This window comes from Pararge aegeria, chromosome 27 (assembly GCF_905163445.1).
Source record: "Pararge aegeria chromosome 27, ilParAegt1.1, whole genome shotgun sequence".
Classification (NCBI taxonomy): Eukaryota; Metazoa; Arthropoda; class Insecta; order Lepidoptera; family Nymphalidae; genus Pararge; species Pararge aegeria.
The window spans coordinates 4661674-4680412 of record NC_053206.1 but is presented as its reverse complement, the minus strand read 5'-3'; the positions used below and the strand labels follow the sequence as shown (position 1 = coordinate 4680412).

Below are 18739 nucleotides of genomic sequence, written 5' to 3'. Positions count from 1 at the left end.
GAAAGTAACATCCATCATTCTTTGAACAGTAACTTTTTCACATATTCTATACCTACTAAACTTGCATAAAAGACACCTTTCGATCCTTATTCTATACGTACCTAAGTTGCATAAAAGACAACTTTCGATACATATTCTATACCTACTAAACTTGCATAAAAGACACCTTTCGATCCTTATTCTATACGTACCTAAGTTGCATAAAAGAAAACTTTCGATTCATATTCTATACGAACTAAACTTGCATAAAAGACACCTTTCGATCCGTATTCTACACGTACCTAAGTTGCATAAAAGACAACTTTCGATTCATATTCTATACGAACTAAACTTGCATAAAAGACACCTTTCGATCCGTATTCTACACGTACCTAAGTTGCATAAAAGACAACTTTCGATACATATTCTATACCTACTAAACTTGCATAAAAGACACCTTTCGATCCTTATTCTATACGTACCTAAGTTGCATAAAGGCAACTTTCGATTCATATTCTATACGAACTAAACTTGCATAAAAGACACCTTTCGATCCGTATTCTACACGTACCTAAGTTGCATAAAAGACACCTTTCGATCCACATTCTATACGTACTAAACTTTTATAAAAGACACTTGCGACCTGAAAAGAGATGTACTAAACTTGTATAAAAGACACTTTCGAACCGTATATGAGATGTACTTAACTTGCATAAAAGACACTTGCGACCTCTATACCAGATTTACTAAACTTGCGTAGAAGACACTTTCGAACAGTTCAAAATTCAAAATTCATTTATTTCAAGTAGGCCTAATTAATAAGCACTTATGAAACGTCAAGTCTGTTTGTGACTCTACCACCGTATCACTATATGAGATGTACTTACCTTGCATAAAAGACACTTTCGACCCTTATTTCTACCGTTTAGCTGCAGCTGAGCGAGATGGCGTCGCCGGAAGTGACCACAGTAGAGGGCCAAAAATGAATCACTAAGCAAAGGCCCTAAGATTTTAGTAGTAGTACTACGTTGTCTAATTGATTTTTGGCCATCGACGGTAACTTCCAATGGTGCAAGCAGCGTCTTACTTCTGTCTACTGCGCTAACTCAGCTGCAACTAAGCAGCAGATATAAGCAAGGCGGTACTCCCTATATTACCTGTCTGCTAATGCTGAACTGATTTTCATGTAATTTATCTCCATTCCAGAGACGCAGCGTGGGAGCTGGAACAAAATGCATTTTCGGAGATATACGAACGCCCCGTTGAATGTCGAGTGGACGATTGCAAGTGCCCCAGGGGTCGGGAGTACGACGCTAATTCAGGGTGCGTAAGAAATGGAAACATTGTCATCAATGTCAACGCATTACCGAGGAGTCACGATCGGGGAGTCGTTTTCACATATCAAACTCTGCAGCGTCAATGTAAAATGGACCCAATGTCACTCTCACTAGAGTCGCAAATCCTGTATATCATATTTTTATTTTACAAAGGTTCTGCCAAAAGCCCTAGCTGAAGAGTTGTAGGCAAATTTGAGCGTTAAAACTATTGAATTAAGATCCATTTTACTCCGACTCTTCAGCAATTTTGTATTAATACCCGTATATGCTAAACCTAGGAATCGCCTTAGTCTGATGTCCAGGTATTTAAGCGTCCAGCGCCTAACCATAGCTCCCGTACAGTATATAGCCTCATACCCGTTTTCACTAACGAAGGTCAAGGCAATGCCGTTTTTTTTTCATCTGTCAAGTGCCAGTTTACGATCTCCTAAACTTTACGATCCGGCGAATCGGTGTCGTAACGTTCTTTGTCTCCTTGGAGCAACGGTGAGCTTTGTGAATTTATGTAGGAGGTCACGTCTGGGGTAATTTGGGAATTTATCCAGTCTGGTGGGAGGCTTTGGCCGTGGCTAGTTACCACCCTACTGACAAAGGCGTGCCGCTTAGCGATTAGGGGTATGACTACCATACTCCCTAACAGGTTTGCCCGCTAACTTCTTAGACTGCATCATCACTTACCACCAGGTGAGATTGCAGTCAAGGGGTAACTAAATGGATAAAAAAAAATACATCGTAATGTGTGGCATGCATAGGTAATTGATTTCAATTTTAATTGTTGAAGTTATTATTATGCTTTATTTTATGGAATTACCGTTGCGACGATATCGACCGAGTGAGAGAACGTTGATCGCAAGTTAACAGCTGAGAGCTATTGTAGGGTGCCCATAATTATCTTTACCGGAGACTGATCTCTTGTAACCGTTAATTTCTGTATCGTTAAGTAAAAGATGAAAATTTAAAATACATTTTCATACATTTCGTTCACATATTAAAAAATCCGCACTGGAAAAAAATGTATTCTGTATGTTACTATCAGTATTCACTATGTACTATATATGTTTCAGGATATGGGATATAAAGCTGTGTGTGCTCTGCGGGAGTCCGGGCGCCCACGCAGCTTGCTGTACCACGGAGTACTACGTCTGTGATGTTTGCAGGCCCGCCGCTCCAGACCAGTCGCACTTGGCGGTCATCGACGCCGGTAATCTTTTACAATTAGGCTGTTAGTCTGCTTTTGATATCATATCAAATTATCCATAATGACAGCCGAGTGGCGCAGTGGGCAGCGACCCTGCTTTCTGAGTCCAAGGCCGTGGGTTCGATTCCCACAACTGGAAAATGTTGGTGTGATGAACATGAATGTTTTTCAGTGTCTGGGTGTTAATCTGTATATTATAAGTATTTATGTGTATTATATTCATAAAAAAATATTCATCAGCTATCTCAGTACCCATAACACAAGCTACGCTTACTTTGGGGCTAGATGGCGATGTGTGTATTGTCGTAGTATATTTATTATTTATTATTATTATTATTATAATGCTATTGTAAATAAATCGCGACGCAAGTCTATCTAAATGTAAAAACTGTGGTGTCGCTCGTTAAAATATAGTTTTAAGGCTTTATTCTTTACTCTGAAATGATTAAAACTCTAATTGCCGCTGCAATTTGGGATCACTTTATAATTTTTATACAGTTTTTATCTACACTTGGAGGGAATATCAATTTTATAAATTTAAAATGCATATAAAACCGCCCAGGCCACGATTGCCAGAGTCGCGGGTTTTAAATATTGCATTTTAAATTTTTTTAAAAGGCAATTTTTCTCCGGTTTGGTCTGATGGGAGGCTTTGGCCATGGCTAGCGACAAAAATGTGATGCTAAGCGATTTCGCGTTCCGAATGGGAATAGGAGGTTAATATAACTGCCATACCCCTAACAGGTTAGCCCGTTTGCCCCCCCCGAGATTGCTATCAAGATCTAACTTGATGTGAAATAAAAAAAATTAAAGAAATTAAATGTTCTCAATAGAACCAAACGCGACGCCAGCTACAAAAGGCACACCGCCATCTGTCGACACGAATGTAAACTAAACCCCTTTCAACAATCTTTTTCGTTTTCAGTATCGCTTCCATCGCAGAATCAAAACTCACAGCGTACTCAATCTGGCCCAGTTATGCCGAGTCGTATGTCTATCAGAAGAACTAAACGAAAACGTAATTTGAATGTGTGAGTTATGATGTATTATTGCCCCAATTTCCAGCCCAGTGGGACTTTGACTTCACTTTCGGGGGGGCGAGTTGTAATCCCAGCATTTCTCTTTACAAGTTATGTCGGCTCGGGGTCGGCTACGTCAATGGGTGTCTCACAGGTATGCAGATGATATAAAATGAAGTAAATCTCCAGTACCAGTTAGAAATACGTAAGGGTAGGCTTTTCATAACTCTTACAGTGCCTATCCTTAAGTTTTTTATAACTTGTACTGGAGATTTTCTTCATTTTCTATCATCTGCATACCCTGTGCATACCCTCTATGCACGCCACTGCATCCATGCCCTTACAAGTTTACAAAGTTATGAGACCCTGTCAGGGCGTAGCAATAAGAAACAGTTTGACCTTTATAATTATTACAAATACATGATTTCTGTCTTAGAATTCTCTAATTAGTGTTGGTAGAAATATATATCAGATATCAGAATAATTAGTTAAGAAATCCATTATAATTTTAAGTAATTGCTCAGCCAACTGTTTAGTCATTAAACTATGTTAAAGATCACTGTGGTCTGTCATGAAAATCAATTGAAATAAGTTTTGTAACAGTTTTCTTAACTTTCAGCTCGTCGAGTGCATCACATAATGTCACAGTTCGGACTGAAATGGAAGACAAAACTGGTAAGAAATAATCATTTGATAAACGTAAGAGCAATGATTTTAGTAAAAGTGCCGATATTTAATCGTAAACCCGAACTAATTAGAAGAATCAGAGTTTTTGACATACCTCTCATGCTCTTTTTATGGGCGATGATGGTCCACTTACCATCAAGTGGTACATCTGCTTTGTCGTCAACTATTACTATTAAAAAAAAATCAATTCATCAAAAGTTTATGAAATTTAGATCGTACGTCAATTATTATTATTCAAAAAAAAACCTCAACAAGTCTCAAAGCTAAGGTGACAAAGTGAATATAACGTTTGATTAGTCCATTGTTGAAAGAGGATTCAATTAATCAAAAAAAGTTTATGAAATTCAGATCATACGTAAATTATTGTTATTAAAAAAAAGCTCAACAAGTCTCAAAGCTAAGGTGACAAAGTGACTATAACGTTTGATTAGTTAGAATCCCGAGCAAGCAAGGGATTCTATATACTCCAATGTTGGAAGGTTTTATAAATGAGATGTTATTGTAGTTCTCATTAAACTACAATCTGACTTAGACACAGCCAGCAGGCGATGCAGTAAAATATATCAAAGTAGCTCTACATGTTCCAATTAGAAGAAAGAGTTACTGTTTCATTCCTCATGTTAAATGCCTTGTAAGAATCCCGACCAAGCAAGAGATTCGAAGAGATTAAAACTCCATTTTTGAAAGAGGATTCAATTAATCAAAAGCTTATGATGTTTAGATTGGGCAGGACTTTACAATTAAGATAGAGTCTGTGTGTAATGGAAGATAATATATTATGATCTATACATGATTCATTAAGACAAATGATCAAGTTACTAATTAGTTACCATCTTAGACTGCATCAACACTTACAATCAGGTGAGAATACTGTTAAAAGCTAACTTGCAGTGGAACAAAAGACATTATTTTTTTAAAGTTGCAAAGCTAGTGACAAAGTTTTTATAACAAGGATTCAAACTCAGCAATTTTGAATGCACAGCAATGGTGAATGGTAAATTATTATTGAATTATAATAAATTGTTAAGTACTTCCTTAATTTAATCTCAATACTGTAACATTTTATATGTTTGTATATATGTATGGAATATATTTTATATTTTTGTACATATCTTTAATATGTTATGTTTAGTATATACTATGTTTTATGTTTTTTTTTTTTATTATTATTTATTTTTTTATGTTAATTTAGTTTTAAGTCCTAATATTTAATTTTGTTTGTTGTACCACCTACTTATTTCTTATAACATTTTCTTGTATGCCTTTGGTTGCCTGGAAGAGATCGCTATTTAGCGATAAGGCCGCCAAATTGTACGTTCTACCTTATTGTGCTGTTGTATTTGTATCTCTGTAAATTTTCTCTGTGGTGTACAATAAAAGTGTATTCATTCATTCATTCATTCATTTTGGTTATGTCAAATATTCATACACTGACTTGTAGAATGTAGTGGATTCCATTGAATATTATAAAATGTTTAATGGTTTGTTTTCCGGAATTCTTCCTTTAGAGGCAATTTGGAATACCTCAATTTGCTCCGGTCCGGTCGCACCAAAGACGTGGTGCCAAGCGATTTAGCGTTCCGGTCCGATGTCGCGTAGAAACCGTTTAAGAGTACGGTTATTGCGTGTGAAAGTTGAAATTCTGTTGAAAGTCTGGAGTGTTTTTAGTCTATGTTTGATGAAAATCGGTCCAAGATGGCCGCCGCGACAAAATAGCGGATTACAAATTAATTCACAACTCCCACGATATGGGTGTCAAATGAAAGGACCAGACTAATAGAATATTCACTATGACAAATTTAAGTCCAAGATGGCAGCCACCACAACTATGGCGAATTTTTTTTTCACACGTCCCTTAATAACTTTACATAATTAACTATATTTAAATATTGGATAGAAGCAGGCGTTACTTTACGGACATCCATATATTATGAAAATCAAGCTTATTATGAATTTACAATAAATAATTCTTAAAAATCATTCATTGTAAAGCCAACATCTCCTGAGGATGCTCCGGTTTCTGAGCGAAACGTGCGTAGAGGGTACATTGCCGAAGACCTGTTCGGTGTGGAGTATACGGATTGAAGAAATTATTAATTGCACCATACAGATTTTGCCCTGCTTTTCGCGGACTATAGCAAAGTAAGCTTAATTTTCATACTATACTAGCAGACCCCAGCGCCATCTGTCGGGCTAATTTGTGAATCGAAACCATCCAGGATGCCACCCAAACGTATACAAAAAAAATCATACAAATCGGTCCCGCCGTCTAGGATGAGTTCAGTGACATACACACGCACACAAGAAATATATATATAAGATTAAAAGTCGGGGGTGTTTTGATTTTTAATTCATACACTATTCATTGTGTGATTTCTTGACTTGTCGTGTTCCGAATATAACTTTTAATTTTTTTTTTTTAGTAAAAACCAACACGGATCTCAGCCGCCAAGATCTGAACTTAAAAACACCAAAGCGTCCCACCTCAACAAATCCTACTGAACCCAAACATCCTGAAAACGAATTACTGTCGCCGCTTAAACTGCTGAAACAGGGTTTAAATGAGAAAATATCATCGAAGGAGGTGGAAAAATTTATGTTTGATACCAAATTATTGGACGAGATGAGGAGAAAGTTCAAGAAACCAAAACCTCTTTGTGTTAAAAGGAAAATTGTTGGGTGAGTTATTAGAATTATTTAACGACTTCAAAATTAAAAAAAAAAACATACGAGACTGTCGATAGAAGTGAGAACTTGAGACATAAATGTATGTATTTTTTTATTGTATATAAGACTGATAAAAAAAGGCATATACTAATTTCGGTATTGGCATTGGTAGGAGAGCTGTAGTTTAGTGGATAAAGTGCTCAGGCCGCGAGTGCCAGAGAGTCGCAGGTTCGAATCCTGTCGGTTCCTTAAAAAAACGCTTCATAAGTGCCTGTGATACATGTGATACATAAGTGGCCTACATGAATAAAGAAATTTTGAATTTGAATTTTGAAAAATTAATTTAAAAAATTAATTCATGTATTTCTGTTACAGTGACATTCTCGAAGGACTCCTAGACTATGTGAGCAATAAAAAAAATATCATAGAACGGAACAACTCTCCAGAAAAAGTAAAGGTAATAGGTTATTGATTGAGTAAGCTAGACTATACAATCTCAAGGGAAGTAGTACCCCAATATTCATCTAGACGACTGATAAGCGCAATGGGCAACGACCCAGCTTTCTGAGTCCAAGTCTGAAGATTCGATTCCCACAACATAAAAAATTTTTTTTTTTTAAAATTGAAAAATGTTCATGTGATGAATATGAATGTTTTCGATTTTTTGGGTGTTTCTTTATCTAAATATTATTAGTATTAATATATAATATTCATCAGTCATCTTAGTACCCATAACACAAGCTACGCTTACTATGGGGCTAGATGGCGGTCAGAATACTGTCTTAGTATATGTATTTATTATTTTATTTATTTCTGCCGCTAAGCAATGTTGTGTTCCGGTCTGAAGGGCGTGGTTGCCGGGGTACTTATTATATGTACATAACGCTTGTCACCTACGCCTTAGGTATGGAGGGTAGAGGTAAGGAGAGTCATCTTATATGGGAGAAAAGTTGAAAAAGTGTCCAGTGTATGCGCTAAATAACAGTTCAAAAATCCTCCACAATGGCGCTGGTGGATGCACACGGTATGGTATGAATGTAGCAATCGTAGATGAATTGAAGTATGCCGAGTTAAAAAATTTAATGTCATTATCGACTAAAGTAGTTAATTATTGAGAATTTCAACAACTTACGTTGTGCAAAATATTGTGGTAAATATAACCTTACTTCCTTGTATCTCCATACTTCCTTGTTTATTTTTCAAGCCTACTCTAACAATATTTATATTTGGCGCTTCTTTTAAGAGTTACCCTGATGCAAATGTGGCGCCATCCTAATTTAATACATTTTGACGACACTTTTTCATATACACAGATGACTCTCCTTACCTCTACCCTCCATAGCCTTAGATTAATGGACACAGCCATTAGCCTTAATGGACACAGAGCGATACTTCAGCATTACAACAATACGGCTCAGCTGCAGAAATAAGCATGGCGATAATAATTCCCCGGACGAGCAAATGAGGTAGATTAAATGAAAATCTGTTTAGGTTCTCTGAGAGTGCAAGGAGGCAAATTAAAATTTATTTTTCAAAACATTCATCTGCGCAGTTTGGCAAAAGTATTTTTAATATGGCACCCAAGATTTACAATAAATTACCGGAGCAGCTGACTGATAAAAACCATAGTACATATTCTTCTTCTTCTTCTTCTTCTCTCTGGGCAGTTTCCGCACGTAAGCGCTTTGCTTGTTGTACGTGAAATTTTCCCATTGTTGCTCGCTACTCCAGCCATCCAAGCTCGTTCCAGAATCCCAGCATGCCGCCCAGGTTGCTGAGGACTTCTGGGTTAGTGGCTGGTGATCCCAGGTAGATCTCGCGTTGCTCTGTCACGCCCGTGCACTCCAGCATCACGTGCGTAGGTGTTTCGTTCGCATCCATGCATGCTCTGCAAAGAGGGCTGTCGGTGACACCTATAATGGAAAGATGTCTGTTTAATGAGCTATGCCCTGTTATGAGTCCCACCACCTTAGTACATATAAGCTGAAACGCAAATTAAAACAATATCTCACTGATAAATGTTATTATTCCGTAGACGAGTACTTTGCTGGTACTTAAGGCCTAAATTAAATTCATTGTCATTATATAGCATCGGACATAAAATTTACATTGTAATTAATTAATTTATATTATAATTGACGTAATCTAATTATGAATGTTTTTAATTATTTTTATGTTAAGATTTGCATGCCTCTAAATGGGCTGGAACATTGTTCCTTATAATATTTTTAACATCTATAATTTCACAATGTTTTTTTGCAAATAAATGATTATGCTCTACTCTACTATGACTACATAGGGAATTTGAGGTTCCGTATTTATGATTTCTGAATTTTCTCGTCTGGTCCGGTGGGAGGTTTCAAGTTATCACCCTACCGACTAAGACGTGCAGCTAAGCGATTAAGAGTTCCGGAACGATGTCGCGTGGAAACCGTGTGTCAAAGTCAAATATTGCTTTATTCAAATAGGCACATAGATGGCACTTTTGAGGCGTACATTACATGTAAAATATGACATCGAAGTGAGTTGATGGCGATAATTAAATTCGTCAACTTATAACTAAAGCTACGAGGGTCCCAAACGCGCCCTGGTCTAAGAAGAAGCCCACAACAAACTTAGCCGGTTGGTTTTATGACTACCATACTCCCTAACAGGTTAGCCTGCTGCCATCTAAGATTGCATTATCATTTACCATTGGGTGAGATTGCAGTAAAGGGCTAACTTAAAGGTGCAATGAAAAAAAAAACGAGTTCCTTGCATGCGCAGCGAAGTGTTGCTCGGTTTATAGGCGATGGTGTTCCACTCACCGTTAGGTGGTACATCTGCTTGACCCGACAATGTTTAATCAAACATTGAACGCTTTAGTTATTGTAATAAATAAATATACTACGACAATACACACATCGCCATCTAGCCCCAAAGTAAGCGTAACTTGTGTTATGGGTACTAAGATGACTGATGAATATTTTTATGAATAAATAAACATAAATACTTATAATATACAAATGAACACCCAGACACTGAAAAACATTCGTGCTCATCATACAAACATTTTCCAGTTGTGGGAATCGAACCCACGGCCATGGACTTAGAAAGCAAAATTATGTTATGACTTGACAATGAATATATTAAATACAATTAAATGAATCAAGTATCATATAAAATGACGTATTCTTCTCTTCTAGGAATCCATCAATGATTCAACATGCACTGAAGATAAAGAAAATATATCAGTAGCGACCGTGAAAACTTCATTTACGAGTAAAAATGAAAACCTCTTGACACTAAACCACACCTCCGAAACCCCAGAACAAAATATCCCAGAAACTTTAGAAAATAATACAACCACAGAACAGTTAAATATATGTGAGAACGCCATTTTGACTCCTGAAAAACCCGGAATTATGGAAGATTCCTCCAGTAGCCCATTCCAACTTCCGCCAGAATTTATTGCAGATTCAAGTAGCAGCCTTCCCATAATTGATACGCCGAAGAAATTAAAAAAAATAAACATTCAAAACGATTCTATGGAAATATCGGAAAATAATCAAATTGTCAACATCGATTTGATCAAAATTGAAACGAATGACGCAAAAGACTTTCTTATTCCCGATAAGAAATGCGCGTTCAAATTTAGTCCACTAAATAAAGATATAAAAGAGAAAAATCTAGATATTGACTTGGAGAGTTTCAAAAATCAATATTTAAACGAAGTAGATAGGAAAACTAACTGTAAATTCGAACATAATCATATAAATCTTGAGAATAATTCCACAAAACTTAGAACAGCTATAGATTTTGCATTGGATGCGATGAAAGAACCGCCAAAACGAAAACTACCAAACAGTGATAATGTTACAAACAGGAAGAGGAAACCTACCAAAATGGTACGAAAAAAGAGAAAGCAATGTAATAAAGACCAAACTGATGAAAATGAATGTTATAATAAGAAAGTTTGTACTGAAAAATCTGATATGAAGGATAGTACTAATAGAAAACGGAAACATCCTGAAGCAGACTTTAATGTTAAACAAGAATACACAAACAATTCTGGCTCTACTTCTGGTGGTAATGTTAAAAAGCGAAAATATAAAAAATACAAGAAAAACCACAATACCGAATTGTCAATTCGCAACAGAAATATAAAGCTGAAAATAAGATTCAAATCCCAAGAGTTGAATTTGAAAATAACCAAACCCAAAAAAAGGGGCAGAAAAGTTCAAAAAGGTACTGCTAAAGTAATGAAACAATACGTATTGCAGTATGCGGTAAATCAAAAATCGCCGAAAGAATGTATCATTCGACCCGATGCAGAAGTTACACCGATAAAAAAGAAATATTTGAAAACTGAGAAACCGTCAGACCATTTAAAACAGACTTCTATTGCTAGTTTTTTCAAAGTATCACCTAAAATGTAGTAAGATGGGTTTGTTTTTTATATGTTTACAGTTTTTGGTGTCTAATTTTTCTATAAACATATGTTTAAAACATTTTACGATTCATTTACTTGTAGTTTATGTAAGAATCACAATAGATTTAATTTTTAAGTATCTGTTAGCTGATTAGTTGTCGTTATTTATGTAGGTATTTCTATAATAATAAATTATAGGACATTAATCATTGTGTTTTTAATCATTTAATTAACACCACAACCCAACGAAACTAACGACTGGGCTATATGCCCTGTACTTAAATCTCGTGATAAGAATGCCAGTAATAATATGCCTTATTTAAGGATAGGTTTTAATTTTAACGATGCTTATATTGACTCTTTATTGCGATATAAATAAATATACTGCGATAACGCTTGTCGCCATCTAACCCTAATTAAGATGTTATGGGTACTTATTATGGGTTATTATTATATAATTATGGGTACTAGTGATGAATATTTGTTTGAATAATATACGTATAAACACCCAGACACCATGTTCATCACACGAAGTTTTTTCAGTTGCGAGATCCCAGCCCACTGCTCCAATTGGCCGCCAAATCCCTTATTTATCCTGTTATATAATATAACCTATTCACATCACATCATCACTACCATAGTATAAAACAAAGTCGTTTCCCGCTGCTTGTCTTTCTCTATATATGCCATTGATTCTTTAAAAATAATAAATGATTCAAGAGTTACATTGATAATTTTAGAAGTGACTGTGAACGCTACGTGATAGATCAAAATAATGTACTACAGTATTGTCCACCTTGAAAAGGTCTACAAAAAAGTCCGCGATGGTATAATTATTAATTATGTTTATCTCCAAAGGAAAATCCGTAGTAACCATTTTTAAATTTTACAAAAAAAATATAGGTTATTTACAAACCTATTTTAAACAATACATATGATTAAAATTAATAATTAATGATTTTAAAAATCGGGGTCGGGGCACGACATCCAATCTCCCGATAAACAAATTGAAATTACATACACACTAACATATATAGCAGCTGTGCGAACATAAGTACACACACTGGTTTTAGTCTTTATTTTAGTATAAGCATTATTTCTAATTTACATTTTTTTTCAAATTTCCAACACTATAAATTATAAAAGGAAAACAAAAAACACTATTAACTACCCAAGCAAGTCTGTCAAGGCTCCAGAGTGGGGAACCTCTTCACAATACGTGCCGTTTCAAGAATTACTGCGTTCTGTATGCGACCCTTTATCCAAAAACCAAGCGAAAGCTTTTAAAATTACTATTATTTTTTATTTATTATTATTATCATTTATATTAGTAATATTTAAAATGGAGCATATTTATTTTGATCATTAATGTATTCATTCTAGTTGGTAGTAGTTTTTGGTTCCAGTTTGAATAGCATGGCAACATTGACCTATTCTTTTGTTTACGCTACCGCTACATCTGTATTCTGTTCAAAACAAGTTCAAAATTCTATATAGCACGTACTAGTACTCAGTTAAAATTTACAAAAACCGACTCGAAACAAGTGTTTATATAAGAAACCATCTCTTAGTTAGCGCAATATTTACAATAAGTATACTAAATCGACGGTATAAACCCCTTTTAGAGGGTTTTCGAATCAAATAATTAGTAATACAGTTACTCCTTTGTCCAGTGTTGTGTTCAAGTTAGCGACGTTGCCGCTCTTCGTATGTGAAACTTTTTCGTCTTGCCTTTTTTTAGTAATTAAAACCATTTCTAGTTTCTGTAAAGAAATTTTAAGGAAAAAACATTAGCAAGTTATGTACAAGTGCTTTGAAATGTTTGATTCTGAACATTATTTATTTTCTGACGCAATAACGGTTTGGCAACAGCGCACGGAGTCGGACTGAATCAAGCTATTCCAAATGTATTAGAAAAGTAATAGAAACTTTTCAGACACATCTCTCATTGCTTTATGAGGTAAGTTTAACTTGTAATATTACATAATAAGGTATTTTTTAAAGTAAAATTTAGTTACAAAAATAGTTTGAGTTTCCCGCCGTGTGACGTAAGTGTACGCCATTTTTGTCGAATTTGACAGTAATTTCTCGAGATCCATAGAATTTATTCGCGTGAAGTGTAAAATAAAATTACTCGTATCATAGGCGGTTTTCCACCCCAAATCCACCACGGAAGCATCCGGGTAAGTTCAAACTATTGATTTTATGTTAAACTTGAGAATGTACAATCAATTTTTGTGCGTAAACTTCGGGAAATCGTCGCAAAAGTAAAGTTGTACTCTAACCTACTTCGCCTTTATGAAGGACCCGTCTTTTTTGGGTCAACCAGTGTCTTCTTCTTATTGGAATACCATAATTATGCTTTGTTTTCGCAATGTAGACCAGAAACCCTCCATTTTACTTACGTACACAAACATTTAAGTACTATGTAAATAAAGAACTTCAGCAATTCAATGGCACTGAATTGACGTATATTTTTACAGCTGTTGTATGAAGTTTCAGATTATAGATGAAAATTAGCTAAATTTTGCTTAAATAATACAAACTGTTTATGAAATCATGAACTTGTTGGAACATGCAGAAAGTTTCGTAATTTGCTTGTGAAATTTCGCAATGTAGGTATTCGTTTATTTTTGGATATGTGTAATCAGTTTTTTTTTGCTCTCCAAACCAGTAATAGTTTATTAGCTTATTTACATGCATTGTCATCAAAGAATGGCACTGGCTACGATGTTATTTGTATATGTTGTGACAGGTTTAAATATTGATAAAAATAAGAACACAAGAACATAAATTTTAAGTAATATTATTACTATACAAACTTTTTTACTACCTGTGTTTTTTTGGATTCTTTGTGTCAGTGTAGGGTAGTGATAGATGATATACTGCCATCCAGAGCCTATTGGGCAAATGCACAGGTATAAAAGTACCCTGGAACTTTGGCAATTATGACCAACAGCAATGGCTTTCTGGCTCTTCATGTTAGCAATTACGCTTTAACTACCTACCGGAAGGCTCAAACTCTGGCATAATAACCTATTATTATAGTATATATAGAATGTGGTCCCAAGATTTCCTTGTAATTAGCAATTTTTAATCATCAAAAAAGAATTGATAGGCCAGTGGGTAGGAGCTCGACTTCACTTATTTTGGGCAGAGTTTGAATCCCAGCATGCACCTCTAACTTTTCTAAGTTATGTGTGTTTTAAGTAATTAAAAAATATAACTTTCTTCGGGAAAACATTGTGAGGAAATCGGCATGCCTGAGAGTTCTACATAATGTTCTCAAACATATGTGGTGTCCGCCACTCTGCACTGCGCCAGTGTGGTGGACTTAGACCTTAACCCCTTCTCATTGTGGGAAGAGACCCGAGCCCTGTAGTGGATTGTTAATGGGTTGATATGATGAAACATAAAAAAAAAGTTTTACAACATATTTTAACTTATTGTAGATAAATAAAGAAATGTTGTATACATCACCAACCAACATGGCATAGGTAAAATGTCATCAAGATCAGTTGAGGTAACAAACAAACAAACCTTTGCCATTTTTAATATTAACATGAACAGAACATATAAGTATGTAGTAGCATATAAGTACCTAGTAGTATTTTAAAACATAGTGTACAAATGCAAATATACATCTGTAAAATACAGCCCAGTTTCCATTATCAATTTGTCCTCAATAGATATCTATGTACGCCTAAAATATATACTATTTACCAACTGGCACATTGCATAAGGAGTCACAGCGTAGTGGTGGTTAGGGCTTTGGCATCCGAATTATATAAACGGCAAAATGGCAACCTATGCCATAGCAACAAAGGATGATGTTGACTTAACAAACACCTATTATAGTATAATGGACTACGTAATCAATAAAAAAGTTTGGGTGTGAACTATTGCTCTTTTAATAATTTTAAATGACAATGTGAGATCGTAACATCCGGCTAAGTTTATTGTAGGCTTCTTCTTAGACCACTGTGCGTTTGGAACCCTCGTAACTTTTGTTTTAAGTTTATGAATATGGTGATCGCCATCATCTCATTAACGCGTACTTCTCATGTAATGTATGCGTCAAAAGTGCGGCCTATTGGAGGAGGCCTGTATCCTGTATATATGTAGTAGGTGGACCAACCCAATGTTAATAATAATGATATAGCATTTATTGACTTGAATTGAATTGACTTAGAATACCTATCGTTTAGTCTGTTTGTGAGATGATACAGTGACACTGCTTTCTGAGTCAAGGCTGTGGGTTCGATTCCTACAACTGGAAAATGTTTGTGTGATGAACATGAATGTTCTTCAGTCTGTCTGGGTGTTTATATGTATATTCTAAGTATTTATGTATATTATTTATAAAAAATATTCATCAGTCATCTTAGTACCCATAACACAAGCTACGCTTACTTTGGGGCTAGATGGTGATGTGTGTGTATTGTAGTAGTATATTTATTTATATATTATTTATTATGTTAAATTGCTTAATTCTGCGGAAAATTTGGGATCCTACAAACTAGAAATCTAAGTCAGCCGACTTTAGTGTAGCCAGCCGGCTACACTAAACCGTACCCATTCTGTCAGGAGACCCGAGCCCTATATTGAGCCTGTAATGGAGTGATATTGACGATGGTGAGTATCTTCTTCGGACTGGGCAGTTTTCCGCGCTTGAGCGCTTAGCTTTCTGTACGTCGAACTTCCTCGCTGTTGCCGCTCGCTATTCCAGACAGCCTTACTCGTTCTAGAAGCTTAGCGGGCCGCCCATGTTGCCAAGGACTTCCGGGAATGTGGCCGGGGATTCGAGGTAGATGAATATCAAAGTCAAAGTCTAATGTCTATATCTAAATTTATTCGAATAGGCACATAGATGGCACTTTTGATGCGTACATTACATGTAAAATGTGACATAGGAGTGAGTTTATGGCGATAAATAAATTCGTCAACTTAAAACTAGAGCTGCGAGGTTTCCAAACGCGCCCTGGTCTAAGAAGAAGCCCACAACAAACTTAGCCGGTTGTTATCTATAGTTCGATTTAAACTTTCTGTCGTCGCGGAAGTAAGCTGCGTGTGTTGCTTTGCGCAGGTAGTCAAGGGTACCGTCGCGCTGGCTGGTCTATACTGAATATTGAATTCTGAGCATAGAAACGCACAAAGTTCACAGTTTTATTCGGACTATACCTACCCATGTTTTAAATTAGAGCACGACAGTCGACCGTGCAAACTAATTCGGACGCAGCTGTACACATAATCATATTCATAAATTGCGCGCAATAAGTTGTATGTCGCTACAAGTACGTAAATCTACTTGCTAACACATTTTTGTTGATAACACGAGCATTGGATAGTGTTGCTGTGCGGAAGTATAGTTTGTTTCAAGCTTTGTGCATATCGCATTTATAATATTAGCATGGATGTAAAATAATGGCGAGTAACAGCGGCATCTACATATGCGGCCTCATACGGGCAAAAACTTCAAGGCAGACCACTTTACAATACCTTGAGATAACGCTTCGTAACGAATCTTATCGGGATACGCTTAGAGCGTTCCCAGCACAGAGGCTGAGGCGGACGCGGTCGCGGGCGCATATGGCAGTTCGTATACGGAGAATTTTAAAAGCCCACGAAGTTCGCTATCTACAGGCGGGCGTGGATGTTCCTTTACCGGGACAGAAGAATCCTGAACTTGTATCAAACAGACCAAATCTCAATAATATCTGCCTTAAAAGAATTGCCGATATACATATATGTAGTTAAAAACCTATGTCGTGCAACAAAACAGTTCTAGTACAATTGAAACTATTGACCTCGTCATAAAACTAAAATTCTTAAATTATGCATGAATTTTGTGAATTTATGAAGGAACCCAAAATCATCAAGCATTACAAAACCTTTTATTTGGATTAATAATAATAACAAAATAAATTTTATGAATAAATCAAACTATGAATTGCGTAAACAATGCGCATTTACCTATGCGATAGTAGTTTATTTACCGTAATTTTTTGATAATTCCCGTGTCTGTGTACTAAACGCTTCATCGGATCTATATGAAATTTAAATGTGATTATTTCAGAATAAACTCCTTTCGAACAAAAAAAAGTAAAACCGTCCGTCTCATGAAGGAGTTATACATTAAAAAAAAACAACCGAATTGATAAAAGATTCTGCATCAGTCACCGCCATCGCTACCGCGTATGTTTGGGGAACGCTTCGTGTTGCTTGGTGCCGAATGCCTTAATTAAATTGCTGGTTATTTTTTTTTTGTACTTTGTACGATATTTCCTCGTGATTCGCGCGTGATAAACGTAGTGGGGTTTACGTGAATGAGCTCTTTGCGTTATTAGGTTATTTTTACGATTGCGTGTTTGATTGTAATATGGATAAATGCGTGTGGGGAGGGGCTGTAGCGTTTGTTATCGCACTGGCTGTCGCCCGCGTCCCTTGTCCGCGTCTATAAAGGTTTTTTTTAACAAATCCCGTGGGAAACGTTTGTTTTACTGGCATAAAATTATTATACTTGGGAAAATGTGTTTGTTTGTTTTTTTGTCTGTCCTTCCTTGACGCCCTAGTTAAGCAAGCAATCAACTTTTTTTTTGGAATAGAGTTAGCTGAGAGAGGAGAGGAACGTAGGCTTTTTATCCCAGGAAACCAAACGGTTCCCACGGGATTTTATACAGACAATATCATCATCATATCAACCATTTTACAGAAGGGTTTAGGCCGTAGTCCACCACGCTGGCCCAGTGCGGCTTAGTGGACTCCACACGCCTTTGAGAACATTATTAAGAGCTCTCAGGCATACATGTTTCCTCACGATGTTTTCCTTCACCGTTAAAGAAGTGATACATTACATACATAAAAAACGCACATCCCTACTTATCGTCCTCCTAATATTATAAATGTCAATGTAAGTTTGTTTGTTACGCTTTCACGCAAAAACTCCTTAACCGATCCTCATGAAACTTTGTACACATATTCTTGGAAGTGTTAGAAGTATTAAAGGATACTTTTTATCTGGACATTAAGCTCGGTTCCTTTGGGAGAGGGGATAAGTGTTTGACGATTTAACACAATAACTCCGACGAATTATAACCGATTTAAAAAAATTGGTACTATAGAGGTTATAATATGTAATTTTGCCCAAACTGTGTAGATCTAATGAATGTCGTTAGAGATAGAGGACAGAACTCCTCAGCGGACAGCAGCAAACCCCTCATTTAAGCCTTAGCGATACTGAATACTTTATTTTAGATCAACAACTAAATTTAATGTCACATCAAAAAAAACTAAATCAAACGCAGACGAAGTCGCGGGCAACAGCTAGTGACTTTAAAAAGTTAGAGGGGTCGAACTCGGGCCCGCTAAACTGAAGCTCAAGTTCTAATCACTGGGCTATCACTGTTTGTTTTAAGAAAAGAGGTAGTGATAGCCCAGTAGT

The 18739-nt window shown here is 36.1% G+C and overlaps 2 protein-coding genes across 4 annotated transcripts in view; both read left to right on the top strand.

Annotated features, from left to right (window-relative positions):
- Positions 1–11453, top strand: part of LOC120635716 — a 32288-nt gene extending 20835 nt beyond the window's left edge. The window contains exons 7-13 of one of the 2 annotated variants that reach the window (XM_039906840.1): positions 1186–1302; positions 2381–2517; positions 3440–3545; positions 4153–4208; positions 6644–6899; positions 7263–7344; positions 10073–11453. In XM_039906840.1, the coding sequence (XP_039762774.1) occupies positions 1186–1302; positions 2381–2517; positions 3440–3545; positions 4153–4208; positions 6644–6899; positions 7263–7344; positions 10073–11305 (1987 nt within the window). In that variant the 3' untranslated portion in view covers positions 11306–11453. Of the gene's footprint in view, positions 1–1185; positions 1303–2380; positions 2539–3439; positions 3546–4152; positions 4209–6643; positions 6900–7262; positions 7345–10072 lie in introns of both variants that reach the window. The other variant, XM_039906839.1, reaches the window with a different exon arrangement.
- A 1305-nt stretch (positions 11454–12758) lies between these two features.
- The window catches only part of LOC120635652 (cyclin G), a 42729-nt gene continuing 36748 nt past the window's right edge, over positions 12759–18739 (top strand). The window contains exon 1 of one of the 2 annotated variants that reach the window (XM_039906705.1): positions 12759–13258. The gene's annotated coding sequence lies outside the window, so the exon portion shown is untranslated. Of the gene's footprint in view, positions 13259–13352; positions 13482–18739 lie in introns of those variants that run through there. The other variant, XM_039906704.1, reaches the window with a different exon arrangement.